Source organism: Salvelinus namaycush, unplaced genomic scaffold (genome assembly GCF_016432855.1).
Source record: "Salvelinus namaycush isolate Seneca unplaced genomic scaffold, SaNama_1.0 Scaffold154, whole genome shotgun sequence".
In the NCBI taxonomy this organism is placed as follows: domain Eukaryota; kingdom Metazoa; phylum Chordata; class Actinopteri; order Salmoniformes; family Salmonidae; genus Salvelinus; species Salvelinus namaycush.
The window spans coordinates 115185-135509 of record NW_024058275.1 but is presented as its reverse complement, the minus strand read 5'-3'; the positions used below and the strand labels follow the sequence as shown (position 1 = coordinate 135509).

Below are 20325 nucleotides of genomic sequence, written 5' to 3'. Positions count from 1 at the left end.
TTGTCTCCAAATAGTTCCCGCTGCCACTTCTCGCGATGTTGGAGAGAGGACGTGCTTCCGGGTGAGGCACACAGATCACCGCGTGGAACACTTTTCTATTGGAACTGCGACTAGCGAAGGATCAGTAGGAGAGAGTTTTGTTTCGGGTTTAAACGGTGAAAAAGCGTCAGAGATGCTTGTTTTATTTGAAACCGCTGCTGGTTATGCAATATTTAAAGTGAGTATTTAGCTAAAGTTATATTCTAAATTCTAATAATTTTAGATGGGTGCATGACAATTTTTATAATTTAACCTGGTTCGCGGTGTAATTAGCTAGCTAAATACGTTTTCCTGGAGTAACTAGATATTGTATTAAAATACAAAGTATTTCAATGTTAAGACCTGTTTCACATTGTTTACAGTACACATGGCTTCTCTATTAAGGTCCTCGTGGTAATTATCGCATGCAAACCTTTACCGCAACTGGGCCTTCTCATTCAACACGCTGTAGTTATGCAACCACGTTGCATGTGGCAAGTTAGCAAGCTAAGTTGCCTATATCTGCTGGATATACAGATCCTTTAGTACCTTGGACTTGGCTTTTGTAATTATGCAACTATTTGAACCCGTTCTATTTTAGAAGTTAAATGATTTATTTTGTTGCCAATGCTTACCTAACATTTCAAATAGGCTTATCTTCCTAGCCTAGTTAGCATAACTGGTGCGTGGTACTTTGGAAGGACCTCGTGCTGGCTTTCTAGTCACCCTTTACAGATCATGACCCAGTTGACACATGTAAACCGATATGAGTTAAATGCAAGTAATGTATGGTGTACTTGATAGAACTTTAAACCTTTTTTTGTTTCAGGTCCTAGATGAGTCAAAGCTCCAAGAGGTGGACAGTTTATGGAAGGAGTTTGAAACGCCGGAGAAGGCCAACAAAGTGTGAGTTTTGGCCCCAAATCTGGAGAAAGGAGTGCTTAGATTCGAGGGAATACGTTGTCAATGAACAGTAGTATTACACATTATCAGCATAAGGAACATGTTTCTGGAGTTCACAAATAACATGTCGCCACCATTTCTCCTTCCAGAGTGAAGTTGAAGCATTTTGAGAAATTCCAGGACACAACAGAGGCTTTGGCAGGTAGACAATACTTTCACCTCTCCTGTTGTTGCTCACTATAGTGTACCAGTTAGTGCACACGGGCTGTCGGAGTTAAGGCTTCTGCATGCTTCAGCTAGGTGAACCAAAAGTGTGCTCGCATACTCCCTTAAAAGACCTTCGCTTGAAAAATGAGAAAAGCGGCAATAGTTGTGTTTGTCCATTTTGAGACGCCGTAGCCATTATACACTTCCTCAAACTAGTCAGAATTAATTGAAGATGGCTCAAGAAATGTCATTTTTTTAAATACAATTTTACATCTAAGTAAGCTGTTTGGTGCTGTATTTTAGAAAATGTGAATGAAAAACGAGTATTGTTGAAGTGTGCACAAACAGCTGGGGGAAAACCCTGACTGAAGACCAAACACGTTTCCTAAGATATGCACTAACTATTCCCACCTGTTTGTGATGGGAAGCATGCAGAAGCCTTTAGGTGTCTGAATCAACCATGTGGTCATTCAGCAGTATTCCTCACTACCACTGAGACCTCGGCTAACCGTAACCACCGTAACAAACACTGACCGCAGCCAGTTGTTCAACTCACCCTCCTAACAACAATGTGGTCATTCAGCAGTATTCCTCACTACCACTGAGACCTCGGCTAACCGTAACCACCGTAACAAACACTGACCGCAGCCAGTTGTTCAACTCGCCCTCCTAACAACAATGTGGATTCTATGAATTAATACCAATGTCCTGTGTGTCTTCGTGTTGGAACTATTAAGTCGTTTGTATATGTAGTGTATGTGGACACCCTGTCCAATTAGTGGATTCGGCTATTTTAGCCACACCCGTTGCTGACAGGTGTATAAAATCGAGCACACCGCCATGCAATCTCCATAGACAAACATTACTGTCAGAGCAGCTCACAGATCACTGCACCTGAACATAGCCCATCTGTAAACAGCCTATCTACCTCATCCCCATACTGTGTTTATTTATTTTGCTCCTTTGCACCCCAGTATCTCTACTTGCACATTCATCTTCTGCACATATACCGTTCATGTTTAATCGCTATATTGTAATTACTTTGCCACCATGGCCTATTTATTGCCTTACCTCCCTTATCTTACATAATTTGCTCACATTGTATATATACTTTTTTTCCTACTGTATTATTGACTGTATGTTTTGTTTATTCCATGTGTAACTCTGTGTTGTATGTGTCGAATTGCTATGCTTTATCTTGGCCAGGTCGCAGCCTATCTGGTTAAATAAAAGTGAAATATATATTTTTTTTTATATTGGCAGTAGAATGGCCTTACTGAAGAGCTCAGTAACTTCCAATGTGGCACCGTCATAGGATGCCACCTTTCCAACAAGTCAGTTTGTCAAATTACTGCCTTACTAGAGCTGTCCCGGTCAACTAAGTGCTGTTATTGGGAACTGGAAATGTCTAGGAGCAACAACGGCTCGGCCGCAAAGTGGTAGACCACACAAGCTCACAGAACTGGACTCCAGAGCGCTGAAGCGCGTAGCGTGTAAACGTCTTCATGTTGTAACTGTAACACACCTTCTCTCCTGTGCCCAGCGGCCACTGCCATGACGGAAGGGAAGATGGGGAAGAGTCTGAAGAAGATCCTGAAGAAAGTGGTGGCTAAAGAAGCTCATGAACAGCTGGCCATCAGCGACGCTAAGCTGGGGGGCGTCATCAAGGAGAAGTTGAACCTGAGCTGTGTCCACAGCCCTGCGGTGGCAGAGCTGATGAGAGGCATCAGGACACAGATGGAGGCCCTGATCACTGGGCTGCCCCCCCGGGAGATCAGCGCCATGTCTCTGGGACTGGCTCACAGGTAGGGTGAAACACACACACCACTTGGTGTTTTTGGAATTTATTAGGATCCCATTAGATGACGACAACTAGTCTTATAACAAAAGATATTACAGACGAAACACTTTATAATTTACTTACGTTAATATGTAGTGTGTGGTGTTGCCGATGATTATATCATGCTGTCTGAAACCTCATGTGGATTTCCTCAGCATTCGTCACTACCCCTGAGGCAGCACCTCTCTGTCGTATTCATAAGACCTGAAAGGCTGCTATGGCAGGTCCTGATCTGTTTCTCTTTCCTCAGTTTGTCCCGTTACAAGCTGAAGTTCAGCCCTGACAAAGTGGATACCATGATAGTTCAAGCTATCTGTAAGTACCTCCTCTTAGATTAGGGATGGGCAACTTTGATGGGGTTGGGGGGCTAGTTTCAAGATAGTTTCACTTTTAGCTTTCATTCCTACACATTCTGCTATAGAGTGGGGGCACATTCTGCTATAGAGTGGGGACACATTCTGCTATAGAGTGGGGACACATTCTGCTATAGAGTGGGGCCACATTCTGCTATAGAGTGGGGGCCACATTCTGCTATAGAGTGGGGGCCACATTCTGCTATAGAGTGGGGGCCACATTCTGCTATAGAGTGGGGGCCACATTCTGCTATAGAGTGGGGGCCACATTCTGCTATAGAGTGGGGGCCACCTTCTGCTATAGAGTGGGGGCCACCTTCTGCTATAGAGTGGGGGCCACCTTCTGCTATAGAGTGGGGGGCACCTTCTGCTATAGAGTGGGGGGCACATTCTGCTATAGAGTGGGGGGCACATTCTGCTATAGAGTGGGGGGCACATTCTGCTATAGAGTGGGGGGGCACATTCTGCTATAGAGTGGGGGGCCACATTCTGCTATAGAGTGGGGGGCCACATTCTGCTATAGAGTGGGGGGCCACATTCTGCTATAGAGTGGGGGGCCACATTCTGCTATAGAGTGGGGGGCCACATTCTGCTATAGAGTGGGGGGCCACATTCTGCTATAGAGTGGGGGGGCCACATTCTGCTATAGAGTGGGGGGGCCACATTCTGCTATAGAGTGGGGGGGCCACATTCTGCTATAGAGTGGGGGGGCCACATTCTGCTATAGAGTGGGGGGGCCACATTCTGCTATAGAGTGGGGGGGCCACATTCTGCTATAGAGTGGGGGGGCCACATTCTGCTATAGAGTGGGGGGGCCACATTCTGCTATAGAGTGGGGGGGCCACATTCTGCTATAGAGTGGGGGGGCCACATTCTGCTATAGAGTGGGGGGGCCACATTCTGCTATAGAGTGGGGGGCCACATTCTGCTATAGAGTGGGGGGGCCACATTCTGCTATAGAGTGGGGGGCCACATTCTGCTATAGAGTGGGGGGGCCACATTCTGCTATAGAGTGGGGGGGCCACATTCTGCTATAGAGTGGGGGGGCCACATTCTGCTATAGAGTGGGGGGGGCCACATTCTGCTATAGAGTGGGGGGGCCACATTCTGCTATAGAGTGGGGGGGCCACATTCTGCTATAGAGTGGGGGGGCCACATTCTGCTATAGAGTGGGGGGGCCACATTCTGCTATAGAGTGGGGGGGCCACATTCTGCTATAGAGTGGGGGGGCCACATTCTGCTATAGAGTGGGGGGGCCACATTCTGCTATAGAGTGGGGGGCCACATTCTGCTATAGAGTGGGGGGCCACATTCTGCTATAGAGTGGGGGGCCGCATTCTGCTATAGAGTGGGGGGGCCGCATTCTGCTACAGAATGCAGGAGAGCCTGTTGCTCATCCCTGTCGTAGTCTCTCCATGTGAAGGGACAACATAAAACAAGGATGCTTTATACAGACAAATGAAACACGTAAAAACCTTGATTATCTGTAGACAGGTATAACTGGTATTATGGGCTGTAGACAGGTGTAACTGGTATTATGGGCTGTAGACAGGCGTAACTGGTATTATGGGCTGTAGACAGGCGTAACTGGTATTATGGGCTGTAGACAGGTGTAACTGGTATTATGGGCTGTAGACAGGTGTAACTGGTATTATGGGCTGTAGACAGGTGTAACTGGTATTATGGGCTGTAGACAGGTGTAACTGGTATTATGGGCTGTAGACAGGTGTAACTGGTATTATGGGCTGTAGACAGGCGTAACTGGTATTATGGTCTGTGGACAGGTGTAACTGGTATTATGGGCTGTAGACAGGTGTAACTGGTATTATGGGCTGTAGACAGGTGTAACTAGTGGTCTGTAGACAGGTGTAACTAGTATTATGGTCTGTAGACAGGTGTAACTAGTGGTCTGTAGACAGGTGTAACTAGTATTATGGTCTGTAGACAGGTGTAACTGGTATTATGGGCTGTAGACAGGTGTAACTGGTATTATGGGCTGTAGACAGGTGTAACTGGTATTATGGGCTGTAGACAGGTGTAACTAGTATTATGGTCTGTAGACAGGTGTAACTAGTGGTCTGTAGACAGGTGTAACTAGTATTATGGTCTGTAGACAGGTGTAACTGGTATTATGGGCTGTAGACAGGTGTAACTGGTATTATGGTCTGTAGACAGGCGTAACTGGTATTATGGGCGGTGGACAGGTGTAACTGGTATTATGGGCTGTAGACAGGCGTAACTGGTATTATGGGCTGTAGACAGGTGTAACTGGTATTATGGGCTGTGGACAGGCGTAACTGGTATTATGGGCTGTAGACAGGTGTAACTGGTATTATGGGCTGTGGACAGGCGTAACTGGTATTATGGGCGGTGGACAGGCGTAACTGGTATTATGGTCTGTAGACAGGTGTAACTGGTATTATGGGCTGTGGACAGGCGTAACTGGTATTATGGGCTGTGGACAGGCGTAACTGGTATTATGGGCTGTAGACAGGTGTAACTGGTATTATGGGCGGTGGACAGGCGTAACTGGTATTATGGGCTGTAGACGGGCGTAACTGGTATTATGGGCTGTGGACAGGCGTAACTGGTATTATGGGCTGTGGACAGGCGTAACTGGTATTATGGGCTGTAGACAGGTGTAACTGGTATTATGGGCTGTGGACAGGTGTAACTGGTATTATGGGCTGTAGACAGGCGTAACTGGTATTATGGGCGGTGGACAGGCGTAACTGGTATTATGGGCTGTAGACAGGTGTAACTGGTATTATGGGCTGTGGACAGGCGTAACTGGTATTATGGGCGGTGGACAGGCGTAACTGGTATTATGGGCTGTAGACAGGCGTAACTGGTATTATGGGCTGTGGACAGGCGTAACTGGTATTATGGGCTGTAGACAGGTGTAACTGGTATTATGGGCTGTAGACAGGTGTAACTGGTATTATGGGCTGTGGACAGGTGTAACTAGTATTATGGTCTGTAGACAGGTGTAACTGGTATTATGGGCTGTAGACAGGCGTAACTGGTATTATGGGCTGTGGACAGGCGTAACTGGTATTATGGGCTGTGGACAGGCGTAACTGGTATTATGGGCTGTGGACAGGCGTAACTGGTATTATGGTCTGTAGACAGGTGTAACTGGTATTATGGGCTGTGGACAGGCGTAACTAGTATTATGGTCTGTAGACAGGTGTAACTGGTATTATGGGCTGTGGACAGGCGTAACTGGTATTATGGGCTGTAGACAGGCGTAACTGGTATTATGGTCTGTGGACAGGCGTAACTGGTATTATGGGCTGTGGACAGGCGTAACTGGTATTATGGTCTGTAGACAGGTGTAACTGGTATTATGGGCTGTGGACGGGTGTAACTGGTATTATGGGCTGTAGACAGGCGTAACTGGTATTATGGGCGGTGGACAGGCGTAACTGGTATTATGGGCGGTGGACAGGCGTAACTGGTATTATGGGCTGTGGACAGGCGTACCTGGTATTATGGGCTGTGGACGGGCGTACCTGGTATTATGGGCTGTGGACGGGCGTACCTGGTATTATGGGCTGTGGACGGGCGTAACTGGTATTATGGGCTGTGGACGGGCGTAACTGGTATTATGGTCTGTGGACAGGCGTAACTGGTATTATGGGCTGTAGACAGGTGTAACTGGTATTATGGGCTGTGGACAGGCGTAACTGGTATTATGGGCGGTGGACAGGCGTAACTGGTATTATGGGCTGTAGACAGGCGTAACTGGTATTATGGGCGGTGGACAGGTGTAACTGGTATTATGGGCTGTAGACAGGCGTAACTGGTATTATGGGCTGTGGACAGGTGTAACTGGTATTATGGTCTGTGGACAGGCGTAACTGGTATTATGGTCTGTAGACAGGCGTAACTGGTATTATGGGCTGTGGACGGGCGTACCTGGTATTATGGGCGGTGGACAGGCGTAACTGGTATTATGGGCTGTGGACAGGTGTAACTGGTATTATGGTCTGTAGACAGGCGTAACTGGTATTATGGTCTGTAGACAGGCGTAACTGGTATTATGGGCTGTGGACGGGCGTAACTGGTATTATGGGCTGTGGACAGGTGTAACTGGTATTATGGGCTGTGGACAGGTGTAACTGGTATTATGGGCTGTAGACAGGCGTAACTGGTATTATGGTCTGTAGACAGGCGTAACTGGTATTATGGGCTGTGGACGGGCGTACCTGGTATTATGGGCGGTGGACAGGCGTAACTGGTATTATGGGCTGTGGACAGGTGTAACTGGTATTATGGGCTGTGGACAGGTGTAACTGGTATTATGGGCTGTAGACAGGCGTAACTGGTATTATGGGCTGTGGACAGGTGTAACTGGTATTATGGGCTGTGGACAGGCGTAACTGGTATTATGGGCTGTGGACAGGTGTAACTGGTATTATGGGCTGTGGACAGGCGTAACTGGTATTATGGGCTGTGGACAGGCGTAACTGGTATTATGGGCTGTAGACAGGCGTAACTGGTATTATGGGCTGTAGACAGGCGTAACTGGTATTATGGGCTGTGGACAGGCGTAACTGGTATTATGGGCTGTGGACAGGCGTAACTGGTATTATGGGCTGTGGACGGGCGTAACTGGTATTATGGGCGGTGGACAGGCGTAACTAGTGGTCTGTAGACAGGTGTAACTGGTATTATGGGCTGTAGACAGGTGTAACTAGTGGTCTGTAGACAGGTGTAACTAGTATTATGGTCTGTAGACAGGTGTAACTGGTATTATGGTCTGTAGACAGGTGTAACTGGTATTATGGGCTGTAGACAGGTGTAACTGGTATTATGGGCTGTAGACAGGTGTAACTGGTATTATGGTCTGTAGACAGGTGTAACTGGTATTATGGGCTGTAGACAGGTGTAACTGGTATTATGGGCTGTAGACAGGTGTAACTGGTATTATGGGCTGTAGACAGGTGTAACTGGTATTATGGGCTGTAGACAGGTGTAACTGGTATTCTGGGCTGTGGACGGGCGTAACTGGTATTATGGGCTGTAGACAGGTGTAACTGGTATTATGGTCTGTAGACAGGTGTAACTGGTATTATGGGCTGTAGACGGGTGTAACTGGTATTCTGGGCTGTAGACGGGCGTAACTGGTATTATGGTCTGTAGACAGGTGTAACTGGTATTCTGGGCTGTGGACAGGCGTAACTGGTATTATGGGCTGTAGACAGGCGTAACTGGTATTATGGGCGGTGGACGGGCGTAACTGGTATTATGGGCTGTAGACAGGTGTAACTGGTATTATGGGCTGTAGACAGGTGTAACTGGTATTATGGGCTGTGGACAGGCGTAACTGGTATTATGGGCTGTAGACAGGCGTAACTGGTATTATGGGCTGTAGACAGGTGTAACTGGTATTATGGGCGGTGGACAGGCGTAACTGGTATTATGGGCTGTGGACAGGTGTAACTGGTATTATGGTCTGTGGACAGGTGTAACTGGTATTATGGGCTGTAGACAGGTGTAACTGGTATTATGGTCTGTGGACAGGTGTAACTGGTATTATGGTCTGTGGACAGGTGTAACTGGTATTATGGTCTGTGGACAGGTGTAACTGGTATTATGGGCTGTAGACAGGTGTAACTGGTATTATGGTCTGTAGACAGGTGTAACTAGTGGGCTGTGGACAGGCGTAACTGGTATTATGGGCTGTGGACAGGCGTAACTGGTATTATGGGCTGTAGACAGGTGTAACTGGTATTATGGGCTGTGGACAGGTGTAACTGGTATTATGGGCTGTGGACAGGTGTAACTGGTATTATGGGCTGTGGACAGGCGTAACTGGTATTATGGGCTGTGGACAGGTGTAACTGGTATTATGGGCTGTAGACAGGTGTAACTGGTATTATGGGCTGTAGACAGGTGTAACTGGTATTATGGGCTGTGGACAGGTGTAACTGGTATTATGGGCTGTAGACAGGTGTAACTAGTGGTCTGTAGACAGGCGTAACTGGTATTATGGGCTGTGGACAGGCGTAACTGGTATTATGGGCTGTGGACAGGTGTAACTGGTATTATGGGCTGTGGACAGGCGTAACTGGTATTATGGGCTGTGGACAGGTGTAACTGGTATTATGGTCTGTGGACAGGCGTAACTGGTATTATGGGCTGTGGACAGGCGTAACTGGTATTATGGGCTGTGGACAGGTGTAACTGGTATTATGGTCTGTAGACAGGCGTAACTGGTATTATGGGCTGTGGACAGGTGTAACTGGTATTATGGGCTGTGGACAGGCGTAACTGGTATTATGGGCTGTGGACAGGTGTAACTGGTATTATGGGCGGTGGACAGGCGTAACTGGTATTATGGGCTGTGGACAGGCGTAACTGGTATTATGGGCGGTGGACAGGTGTAACTGGTATTATGGGCTGGTTTGATCTGTGCAGCTCTGTAACAGGTGTAACTAGTGGTCTGTAACAGGTGTAACTAGTGGTCTGTAACAGGTGTAACTAGTGGTCTGTAACAGGTGTAACTAGTGGTCTGATCTGTGCAGCTCTGTAACAGGTGTAACTAGTGGTCTGTAACAGGTGTAACTAGTGGTCTGTAGCAGGTGTAACTAGTGGTTTGATCTGTGCAGCTCTGTAACAGGTGTAACTAGTGGTCTGTAACAGGTGTAACTAGTGGTCTGTAACAGGTGTAACTAGTGGTCTGATCTCTACAGCTCTGTAACAGGTGTAACTAGTGGTCTGTAACAGGTGTAACTAGTGGTCTGTAACAGGTGTAACTAGTGGTCTGATCTCTACAGCTCTGTAACAGGTGTAACTAGTGGTCTGTAACAGGTGTAACTAGTGGTCTGTAACAGGTGTAACTAGTGGTCTGATCTCTACAGCTCTGTAACAGGTGTAACTAGTGGTCTGTAACAGGTGTAACTAGTGGTCTGTAACAGGTGTAACTAGTGGTCTGTAACAGGTGTAACTAGTGGTCTGTAACAGGTGTAACTAGTGGTCTGTAACAGGTGTAACTAGTGGTCTGTAACAGGTGTAACTAGTGGTCTGTAACAGGTGTAACTAGTGGTCTGTAACAGGTGTAACTAGTGGTCTGATCTCTACAGCTCTGTAACAGGTGTAACTAGTGGTCTGTAACAGGTGTAACTAGTGGTCTGTAACAGGTGTAACTAGTGGTCTGTAACAGGTGTAACTAGTGGTCTGTAACAGGTGTAACTAGTGGTCTGTAACAGGTGTAACTAGTGGTCTGTAACAGGTGTAACTAGTGGTCTGTAACAGGTGTAACTAGTGGTCTGTAACAGGTGTAACTAGTGGTCTGTAACAGGTGTAACTAGTGGTCTGTAACAGGTGTAACTAGTGGTCTGATCTCTACAGCTCTGTAACAGGTGTAACTAGTGGTCTGTAACAGGTGTAACTAGTGGTCTGTAACAGGTGTAACTAGTGGTCTGATCTCTACAGCTCTGTAACAGGTGTAACTAGTGGTCTGTAACAGGTGTAACTAGTGGTCTGTAACAGGTGTAACTAGTGGTCTGTAACAGGTGTAACTAGTGGTCTGTAACAGGTGTAACTAGTGGTCTGTAACAGGTGTAACTAGTGGTCTGTAACAGGTGTAACTAGTGGTCTGTAACAGGTGTAACTAGTGGTCTGATCTCTACAGCTCTGTAGCAGGTGTAACTAGTGGTCTGTAACAGGTGTAACTAGTGGTCTGTAACAGGTGTAACTAGTGGTCTGTAACAGGTGTAACTAGTGGTCTGTAACAGGTGTAACTAGTGGTCTGTAACAGGTGTAACTAGTGGTCTGTAACAGGTGTAACTAGTGGTCTGTAACAGGTGTAACTAGTGGTCTGTAACAGGTGTAACTAGTGGTCTGTAACAGGTGTAACTAGTGGTCTGTAGCAGGTGTAACTAGTGGTCTGATCTCTACAGCTCTGTAACAGGTGTAACTAGTGGTCTGTAACAGGTGTAACTAGTGGTCTGTAACAGGTGTAACTAGTGGTCTGATCTGTGCAGCTCTGTAACAGGTGTAACTAGTGGTCTGTAACAGGTGTAACTAGTGGTCTGTAACAGGTGTAACTAGTGGTCTGTAACAGGTGTAACTAGTGGTCTGTAGCAGGTGTAACTAGTGGTCTGATCTCTACAGCTCTGTAACAGGTGTAACTAGTGGTCTGTAACAGGTGTAACTAGTGGTCTGTAACAGGTGTAACTAGTGGTCTGATCTCTACAGCTCTGTAACAGGTGTAACTAGTGGTCTGTAACAGGTGTAACTAGTGGTCTGTAACAGGTGTAACTAGTGGTCTGTAACAGGTGTAACTAGTGGTCTGTAACAGGTGTAACTAGTGGTCTGTAACAGGTGTAACTAGTGGTCTGTAACAGGTGTAACTAGTGGTCTGTAACAGGTGTAACTAGTGGTCTGTAACAGGTGTAACTAGTGGTCTGATCTCTACAGCTCTGTAACAGGTGTAACTAGTGGTCTGTAACAGGTGTAACTAGTGGTCTGTAACAGGTGTAACTAGTGGTCTGATCTCTACAGCTCTGTAGCAGGTGTAACTAGTGGTCTGTAACAGGTGTAACTAGTGGTCTGTAACAGGTGTAACTAGTGGTCTGTAACAGGTGTAACTAGTGGTCTGATCTCTACAGCTCTGTAACAGGTGTAACTAGTGCTCTGTAACAGGTGTAACTAGTGGTCTGTAACAGGTGTAACTAGTGCTCTGTAACAGGTGTAACTAGTGGTCTGTAACAGGTGTAACTAGTGGTCTGTAACAGGTGTAACTAGTGGTCTGTAACAGGTGTAACTAGTGGTCTGATCTCTACAGCTCTGTAACAGGTGTAACTAGTGGTCTGTAACAGGTGTAACTAGTGGTCTGTAACAGGTGTAACTAGTGGTCTGTAACAGGTGTAACTAGTGGTCTGATCTCTACAGCTCTGTAACAGGTGTAACTAGTGGTCTGTAACAGGTGTAACTAGTGGTCTGTAACAGGTGTAACTAGTGGTCTGATCTCTACAGCTCTGTAACAGGTGTAACTAGTGGTCTGTAACAGGTGTAACTAGTGGTCTGTAACAGGTGTAACTAGTGGTCTGTAACAGGTGTAACTAGTGGTCTGATCTCTACAGCTCTGTAACAGGTGTAACTAGTGGTCTGTAACAGGTGTAACTAGTGGTCTGTAACAGGTGTAACTAGTGGTCTGATCTCTACAGCTCTGTAACAGGTGTAACTAGTGGTCTGATCTGTGCAGCTCTGTAACAGGTGTAACTAGTGGTCTGTAACAGGTGTAACTAGTGGTCTGATCTGTGCAGCTCTGTAACAGGTGTAACTAGTGGTCTGTAACAGGTGTAACTAGTGGTCTGTAACAGGTGTAACTAGTGGTCTGTAACAGGTGTAACTAGTGGTCTGTAACAGGTGTAACTAGTGGTCTGATCTCTACAGCTCTGTAACAGGTGTAACTAGTGGTCTGTAACAGGTGTAACTAGTGGTCTGATCTCTACAGCTCTGTAACAGGTGTAACTAGTGGTCTGTAACAGGTGTAACTAGTGGTCTGTAACAGGTGTAACTAGTGGTCTGATCTGTGCAGCTCTGTAACAGGTGTAACTAGTGGTCTGTAACAGGTGTAACTAGTGGTCTGTAACAGGTGTAACTAGTGGTCTGATCTGTGCAGCTCTGCTGGATGACCTGGACAAGGAGCTCAACAACTACATCATGCGCTGTAGAGAGTGGTACGGCTGGCACTTCCCTGAGGTGGGAAAGATCATCACTGACAACCTGGCCTACTGCAAGAGTGTCCGCACGATCGGCGCTCGTACCAACGTGGCAACCACTGACCTGTCTGAACATCTCCCCGAGGAGGTGGAGGCGGAGGTCAAACTGGCCGCGGAGATCTCCATGGGAACGGAGGTGTCCGAGGAGGACATCGGCAACATCATGCACCTGTGTGACCAGGTGATAGATATTACAGAGTACCGCACCCAGCTGTACGACTATCTGAAGAACAGGATGATGGCTATCGCTCCCAACCTGACTGTCATGGTGGGGGAACTGGTGGGGGCACGGCTCATCTCACATGCTGGTGAGTCATGATCTAACAGCCAATCACACAGCAGGAATCATTCACAACACAAAACAAGCCGTGATTATGATGACTATATGTCAACAATCCTGAAACCTGATGCTTTTCAGTCACTACCTCATCTGAGCTTGTATTAAAACCTTTTACCGGGACACCTGTAGTAGGCGGCTGTAAAGTCCAACTGCTCCTAAATGTTCTGGTTCTCTCTGACAGGGTCCCTGTTGAACCTGGCCAAGCACCCGGCCTCCACAGTCCAGATCCTGGGAGCAGAGAAGGCCCTGTTCAGAGCCCTGAAGACACGCAGAGACACGCCCAAATATGGTCTCATCTACCACGCCTCTCTGGTGGGACAGACCTCGGCCAAGAACAAGGGCAAGGTGAGGCTTTTGTTCCAGCCATCACTAGAATCAGTGTCTCTACACACTACAGTACTGCTGTCATGTTCCAGCCATCACTAGAATCAGTGTCTCTACACACTACAGTACTGCTGTCATGTTCCAGCCATCACTAGAATCAGTGTCTCTACACACTACAGTACTGCTGTCATGTTCCAGCCATCACTAGAATCAGTGTCTCTACACACTACAGTACTGCTGTCATGTTCCAGCCATCACTAGAATCAGTGTCTCTACACACTACAGTACTGCTGTCATGTTCCAGCCATCACTAGAATCAGTGTCTCTACACACTACAGTACTGCTGTCATGTTCCAGCCATCACTAGAATCAGTGTCTCTACACACTACAGTACTGCTGTCATGTTCCAGCCATCACTAGAATCAGTGTCTCTTCACACTACAGTACTGCTGTCATGTTCCAGCCATCACTAGAATCAGTGTCTCTACACACTACAGTACTGCTGTCATGTTCCAGCCATCACTAGAATCAGTGTCTCTACACACTACAGTACTGCTGTCATGTTCCAGCCATCACTAGAATCAGTGTCTCTACACACTACAGTACTGCTGTCATGTTCCAGCCATCACTAGAATCAGTGTCTCTTCACACTACAGTACTGCTGTCATGTTCCAGCCATCACTAGAATCAGTGTCTCTACACACTACAGTACTGCTGTCATGTTCCAGCCATCACTAGAATCAGTGTCTCTACACACTACAGTACTGCTGTCATGTTCCAGCCATCACTAGAATCAGTGTCTCTACACACTACAGTACTGCTGTCATGTTCCAGCCATCACTAGAATCAGTGTCTCTACACACTACAGTACTGCTGTCATGTTCCAGCCATCACTAGAATCAGTGTCTCTACACACTACAGTACTGCTGTCATGTTCCAGCCATCACTAGAATCAGTGTCTCTACACACTACAGTACTGCTGTCATGTTCCAGCCATCACTAGAATCAGTGTCTCTTCACACTACAGTACCGCTGTCATGTTCCAGCCATCACTAGAATCAGTGTCTCTACACACTACAGTACTGCTGTCATGTTCCAGCCATCACTAGAATCAGTGTCTCTACACACTACAGTACTGCTGTCATGTTCCAGCCATCACTAGAATCAGTGTCTCTACACACTACAGTACTGCTGTCATGTTCCAGCCATCACTAGAATCAGTGTCTCGACACACTACAGTACTGCTGTCATGTTCCAGCCATCACTAGAATCAGTGTCTCTACACACTACAGTACTGCTGTCATGTTCCAGCCATCACTAGAATCAGTGTCTCTACACACTACAGTACTGCTGTCATGTTCCAGCCATCACTAGAATCAGTGTCTCTACACACTACAGTACTGCTGTCATGTTCCAGCCATCACTAGAATCAGTGTCTCTACACACTACAGTACTGCTGTCATGTTCCAGCCATCACTAGAATCAGTGTCTCTTCACACTACAGTACTGCTGTCATGTTCCAGCCATCACTAGAATCAGTGTCTCTTCACACTACAGTACTGCTGTCATGTTCCAGCCATCACTAGAATCAGTGTCTCTACACACTACAGTACTGCTGTCATGTTCCAGCCATCACTAGAATCAGTGTCTCTACACACTACAGTACTGCTGTCATGTTCCAGGTGTGATCTAGTTTAATCAGCATGTCTCTACAGTACTGCTGTCATGTTCTAGTCAAGCTTCTTTCTCTCCTCTCAGATCTCCAGGATGCTGGCAGCCAAAGCATCTCTGGCGATCCGCTACGATGCCCTGGGAGAGGACACAAACGCTGAGATGGGAGTTGAGAACCGCGCCAAGCTGGAGGCCAGACTACGCCACCTAGAGGAGAAGGGAGTAAGTAGCTCTCTCTGCCCCTTACTGCTAGAGGCCCAAAACAACAACCAGGCCACATGAGATGCCAAGCAGTGATGATGATGACCAATGTCAACAGTCCTGAAACTACCTGATGCTTTTCAGTCACTACCTCATCTGAGCTTGTATTATTAACTAGTGTACGCTTGGGTCCCACCTGGCCAACATCCAGTGAAATTGCAGAGCGCCAAATTCAAAAACAGAAATACTCATTGTAAACATACAAGTGTTATACATAGTTTTAAAGATGAACTTCTTGTGAATCCAACCACGCTGTCAGATTTCAAAAAGGCTTTACGGCGAAAGCATACCATGCGATTATTTGAGATCATCGCCCAGCAAACAAATCATTACAAACAGTAACCAGTCAAGTAGAAGAGTTACACAAGTCAGACATGGAGATAAAATTAATCACTTACCTTTGATGATCTTCATATGGTTGCACTCAGAAGACATTCATTTACTCAATAAATGTTCCTTTTGTTCGATAGTCTCTTTATATCCAAAAACCTCCGTTTTGTTTTCTTCAGTAATCCACAGGCTCAAATGCAGACAAATCCAAATTGTATCCGTAAAGTTCATAGAAAAATGTCAAACGATGTTTATATTCAATCCTCAGGTTGTTTTTAGCCTAAATAATCGATAATATTTCAACCGGACAATAATGTTGTCAATATAAAAGGTAAACAAGAAACGCACACTCTCGGTTGCGCGCATGAAAAAGCTCTGAAACTTTAAGGTCCACTCATTCAGACGACTCATTCCTCATTTTTCAGAAAACAAGCCTGAAACAATTTCTAAAGACTGTTGACATCTAGTGGAAGGCATAGGAACTGCAATTTGAGTCATAAGTCAATGGATACTGTAATGGCATTGAATAGAAAACTACAAACATTTTAAAATCCTACTTCCTGGATCGATTTTTCGCCGGTTTTCGCCTGCCAAATCAGCTCTGTTATACTCACAGACATTATTTGAACAGTTTTGGAAACTTTTGAGTGTTTTCTATCCAAATCTACCAGTTATATGCATGTCCTAGCTTCTGGGCCTGAGTAGCAGGCAGTTTAATTTGGGCACGCTTTTCATTCCAAATGCTGCACCCTACCCTAGTGAAGTTAAACAGTGATATCATGCTAGTCCCCTACTCATCTCCTATTCTACCGGTCCCCTACTATTGTGCTGACCCTGGTTTCTCCCTTCAGATCAGAAGAATCAGTGGAACAGGCAAAGCCATGGCGAAGTCTGACAAATACCAACACAAGAGGTGAGTTACACCTGGAGACTACTATCTTGGGTAACTAACCTTCTGTCGCATCTCTCTGGTAACTAACCTTCTGTCGCATCTCTCTGGTAACTAACCTTCTGTCGTCTCTCTGGTAACTAACCTTCTGTCGTCTCTCTGGTAACTAACCTTCTGTCGCATCTCTCTGGTAACTAACCTTCTGTCGCCTCTCTCTGGTAACTAACCTTCTGTCGCCTCTCTCTGGTAACTAACCTTCTGTCGCCTCTCTCTGGTAACTAACCTTCTGTCGCGTCTCTCTGGTAACTAACCTTCTGTCGCATCTCTCTGGTAACTAACCTTCTGTCGCCTCTCTCTGGTAACTAACCTTCTGTCGCCTCTCTCTGGTAACTAACCTTCTGTCGCCTCTCTCTGGTAACTAACCTTCTGTCGCATCTCTCTGGTAACTAACCTTCTGTCGCGTCTCTCTGGTAACTAACCTTCTGTCGCGTCTCTCTGGTAACTAACCTTCTGTCGCGTCTCTCTGGTAACTAACCTTCTGTCGCGTCTCTCTGGTAACTAACCTTCTGTCGCGTCTCTCTGGTAACTAACCTTCTGTCGCCTCTCTCTGGTAACTAACCTTCTGTCGCCTCTCTCTGGTAACTAACCTTCTGTCGCCTCTCTCTGGTAACTAACCTTCTGTCGCCTCTCTCTGGTAACTAACCTTCTGTCGCGTCTCTCTGGTAACGTCACCGTCTGTCGCGTCTCTCTGGTAACGTCACCGTCTGTCGCGTCTCTCTGGTAACGTCACCGTCTGTCGCGTCTCTCTGGTAACGTCACCGTCTGTCCCCGACAACAAATCTTGGTCGACCGTGTCGTGTCTTTGGAATCATTAAACTGATGACTTATTTATCAAGTAACTCTCTGTAATTATTATTATTACGTGATCAAACTGATTAATCATGTAACGGTAATTAACTAGGAAGTCAGGGGACCAAGGAAAATATTCAGATTACAAAGTTATAATTTTCCTAATATAACTTTCAGATATTTAATATCTGCTTACTTAGTCTTCTGATTAATTAATTATTGTTTACCTCACGTTAGTCTCATTCCAAACGTCGTAAATTGTTTATCTGCACAAACCCAGTCTTCACTATGAGTCATCCATACATCAATTGTCTTAACTGAAATTACCATCACCAAACATTGTAGATTGTAAATGATAGGAATGAAGGGTAAATGTAGTACTGGTGATATATATATAATGGGGAATTGATGTACACTAACAATCAAACACAAACAATTCACTGAGATGACCGCGAATCAGAAAGGTGTCCCGTGTGCCATAAATTTACTTGCTACTGCTCGACTAAAAAAAACCATCTTGGTCGACCAACAGCCTTTCGATCAATCAACCAGTCGACTAATTACCAACTGTACTGGTAACTAATGTTCTGTTATGTCAACGTTCTGTCGTGTCTCCATAGTGACGTGAAGGTGTACGACCCCTCCGGAGACTCCACCCTCCCCTCTGTTTCCAAGAAGAGGAAGTTTGAGGAGGTGGAGGAAGAGGTGGCCACACCGGTGACAGTCAAAACCAAGAAACCCAAGAAAGAACCGGTGGAAGGTCAGTGGAGTAACTCTTAGCCATAATACACCATCCTGTTATATAACACAATAACATGAGACCATAATACACCATCCATCCTGTTATATAACACAATAACATGAGACCATAATACACCATCCTGTTATATAACACAATAACATGAGACCATAATACACCATCCATCCTGTTATATAACACAATAACATGAGACCATAATACACCATCCATCCTGTTATATAACACAATAACATGAGACCATAATACACCATCCTGTTATATAACACAATAACATGAGACCATAATACACCATCCATCCTGTTATATAACACAATAACATGAGACCACAATACACCATCCATCCTGTTATATAACACAATAACATGAGACCATAATACACCATCCATCCTGTTATATAACACAATAACATGAGACCATAATACACCATCCATCCTGTTATATAACACAATAACATGAGACCATAATACACCATCCTGTTATATAACACAATAACATGAGACCATAATACACCATCCATCCTGTTATATAACACAATAACATGAGACCATAATACACCATCCATCCTGTTATATAACACAATAACATGAGACCATAATACACCATCCATCCTGTTATATAACACAATAACATGAGACCATAATACACCATCCATCCTGTTATATAACACAATAACATGAGACCATAATACACCATCCATCCTGTTATATAACACAATCCATAACATGAGACCATAATACACCATCCTGTTATATAACACAATAACATGAGACCATAATACACCATCCTGTTATATAACACAATAACATGAGACCGGTTCTTAAATTCTATTGTCTCACGGTGCTTTCTGTTTTCATTCAGAACCAGAGGCGTCAACGGCAGCAGAAGAAACTCCCAAGAAGAAGAAAAAGAAGTCCAAGAAAGCCGAGGCGATGGACGTAGAGGAAGAGGAGGCGACCGTCTCTCCCACAGAGGAAGTACGTAGCTGATGGGGACATGCCTCCAGAATATATATTCCTGCTCATCTAAGACGTTCTGTCCGAACAAACATACTCATTTGTTATTTCTTGTGATTTACAGTCGTCAAAGAAGAAGAAAAAGAAGAAAAAGGTCAAGGAGGAAGAGGGAGAATGATCTGGTCGGGGAGAAACTGTATTATATTAGGACTTTTAGTTGTCGTTGTGTCTACCAGGGCCGGACTGACTCATGTATCAGCCTGGCCGTTTAAAGACCAGAGAACTCGAGACAGAGGTTATTTCAGAATGACCAGCAGCTGATCTGTTAGGAATGACACTTGATGATGGCGTATAAATCCTCCTGTGAGGATTTGAGTTTAAGATGAACCTTTTAGTTTACTGGAACCTTTTATTATTAATAACCAGTTAAAAACCAATAGACTGTATACAATATCAGGTATCAATGTTCCTGTTGAAACGCTTCACTGGTTTAACAACGTGCCTTTTTTAAAATCTGTTTTTTTTGTCTGTTTCCCACAAGTCTTTGTCCATAAGTGATTAAATCAATTTTCTCAGTCAGCGGTATTTCCCTTCATTCCAGCTATGGTGGATTCAGACCCCTTGACTTTGTCCACATTTTGTTCCGTTACAGCCTTATTCTAACATGATTAAATAGTTTCCCCCTCAATTTGCAAACGATACCCCTAAAATGACAAAGCTAAACAAGTTTAGAAATTTGTGCACATTTATACAAAACTGACATCGCATGTAGTCACTTCGCCCCTACCTACATGTACAAATTACCGCAACTAGCCTGTACCCCCACACACCGACTCAGTACCGGTACCCCCTGTATATAGCCTCCACATTGACTCTGTACTGGTACCCCC

At 45.5% G+C, this 20325-nt stretch overlaps 1 protein-coding gene and 2 non-coding genes across 3 annotated transcripts; all 3 read left to right on the top strand.

Moving 5' to 3' along the window:
* The first annotated feature begins 61 nt into the window (after window positions 1-61).
* nop58 (NOP58 ribonucleoprotein homolog (yeast)) lies at window positions 62-20014 on the top strand. The gene is made up of 12 exons (XM_038983231.1): window positions 62-217; window positions 848-924; window positions 1071-1123; window positions 2672-2933; window positions 3219-3283; window positions 12959-13366; window positions 13580-13743; window positions 15481-15615; window positions 16836-16897; window positions 18343-18482; window positions 19341-19456; window positions 19560-20014. The coding sequence occupies exons 1-12, from the start codon at window positions 173-175 to the stop codon at window positions 19611-19613; spliced, it is 1581 nt and encodes a 526-aa protein (XP_038839159.1). The 5' UTR covers window positions 62-172; the 3' UTR covers window positions 19614-20014.
* Window positions 13419-13499, top strand: LOC120037003. The gene has a single exon (XR_005474721.1). It is a non-coding gene; the product is annotated as a small nucleolar RNA SNORD11B (small nucleolar RNA).
* Window positions 15679-15761, top strand: LOC120037001. Its single transcript, XR_005474720.1, has one exon. It is a non-coding gene; the product is annotated as a small nucleolar RNA SNORD11B (small nucleolar RNA).
* Window positions 20015-20325: the final 311 nt, after the last annotated feature.

Coding starts and splice junctions, on each gene's coding strand:
- nop58 (XM_038983231.1), top strand. CDS start 173: ATGCTTGTTTTATTTGAAACCGCTGCTGGTTATGCAATATTTAAA. Junction 13,367..13,579: donor ACGGCTCATCTCACATGCTG/GTGAGTCATGAT, acceptor TCTCTCTGACAG/GGTCCCTGTTGAACCTGGCC. Junction 15,616..16,835: donor GCCACCTAGAGGAGAAGGGA/GTAAGTAGCTCT, acceptor TTCTCCCTTCAG/ATCAGAAGAATCAGTGGAAC.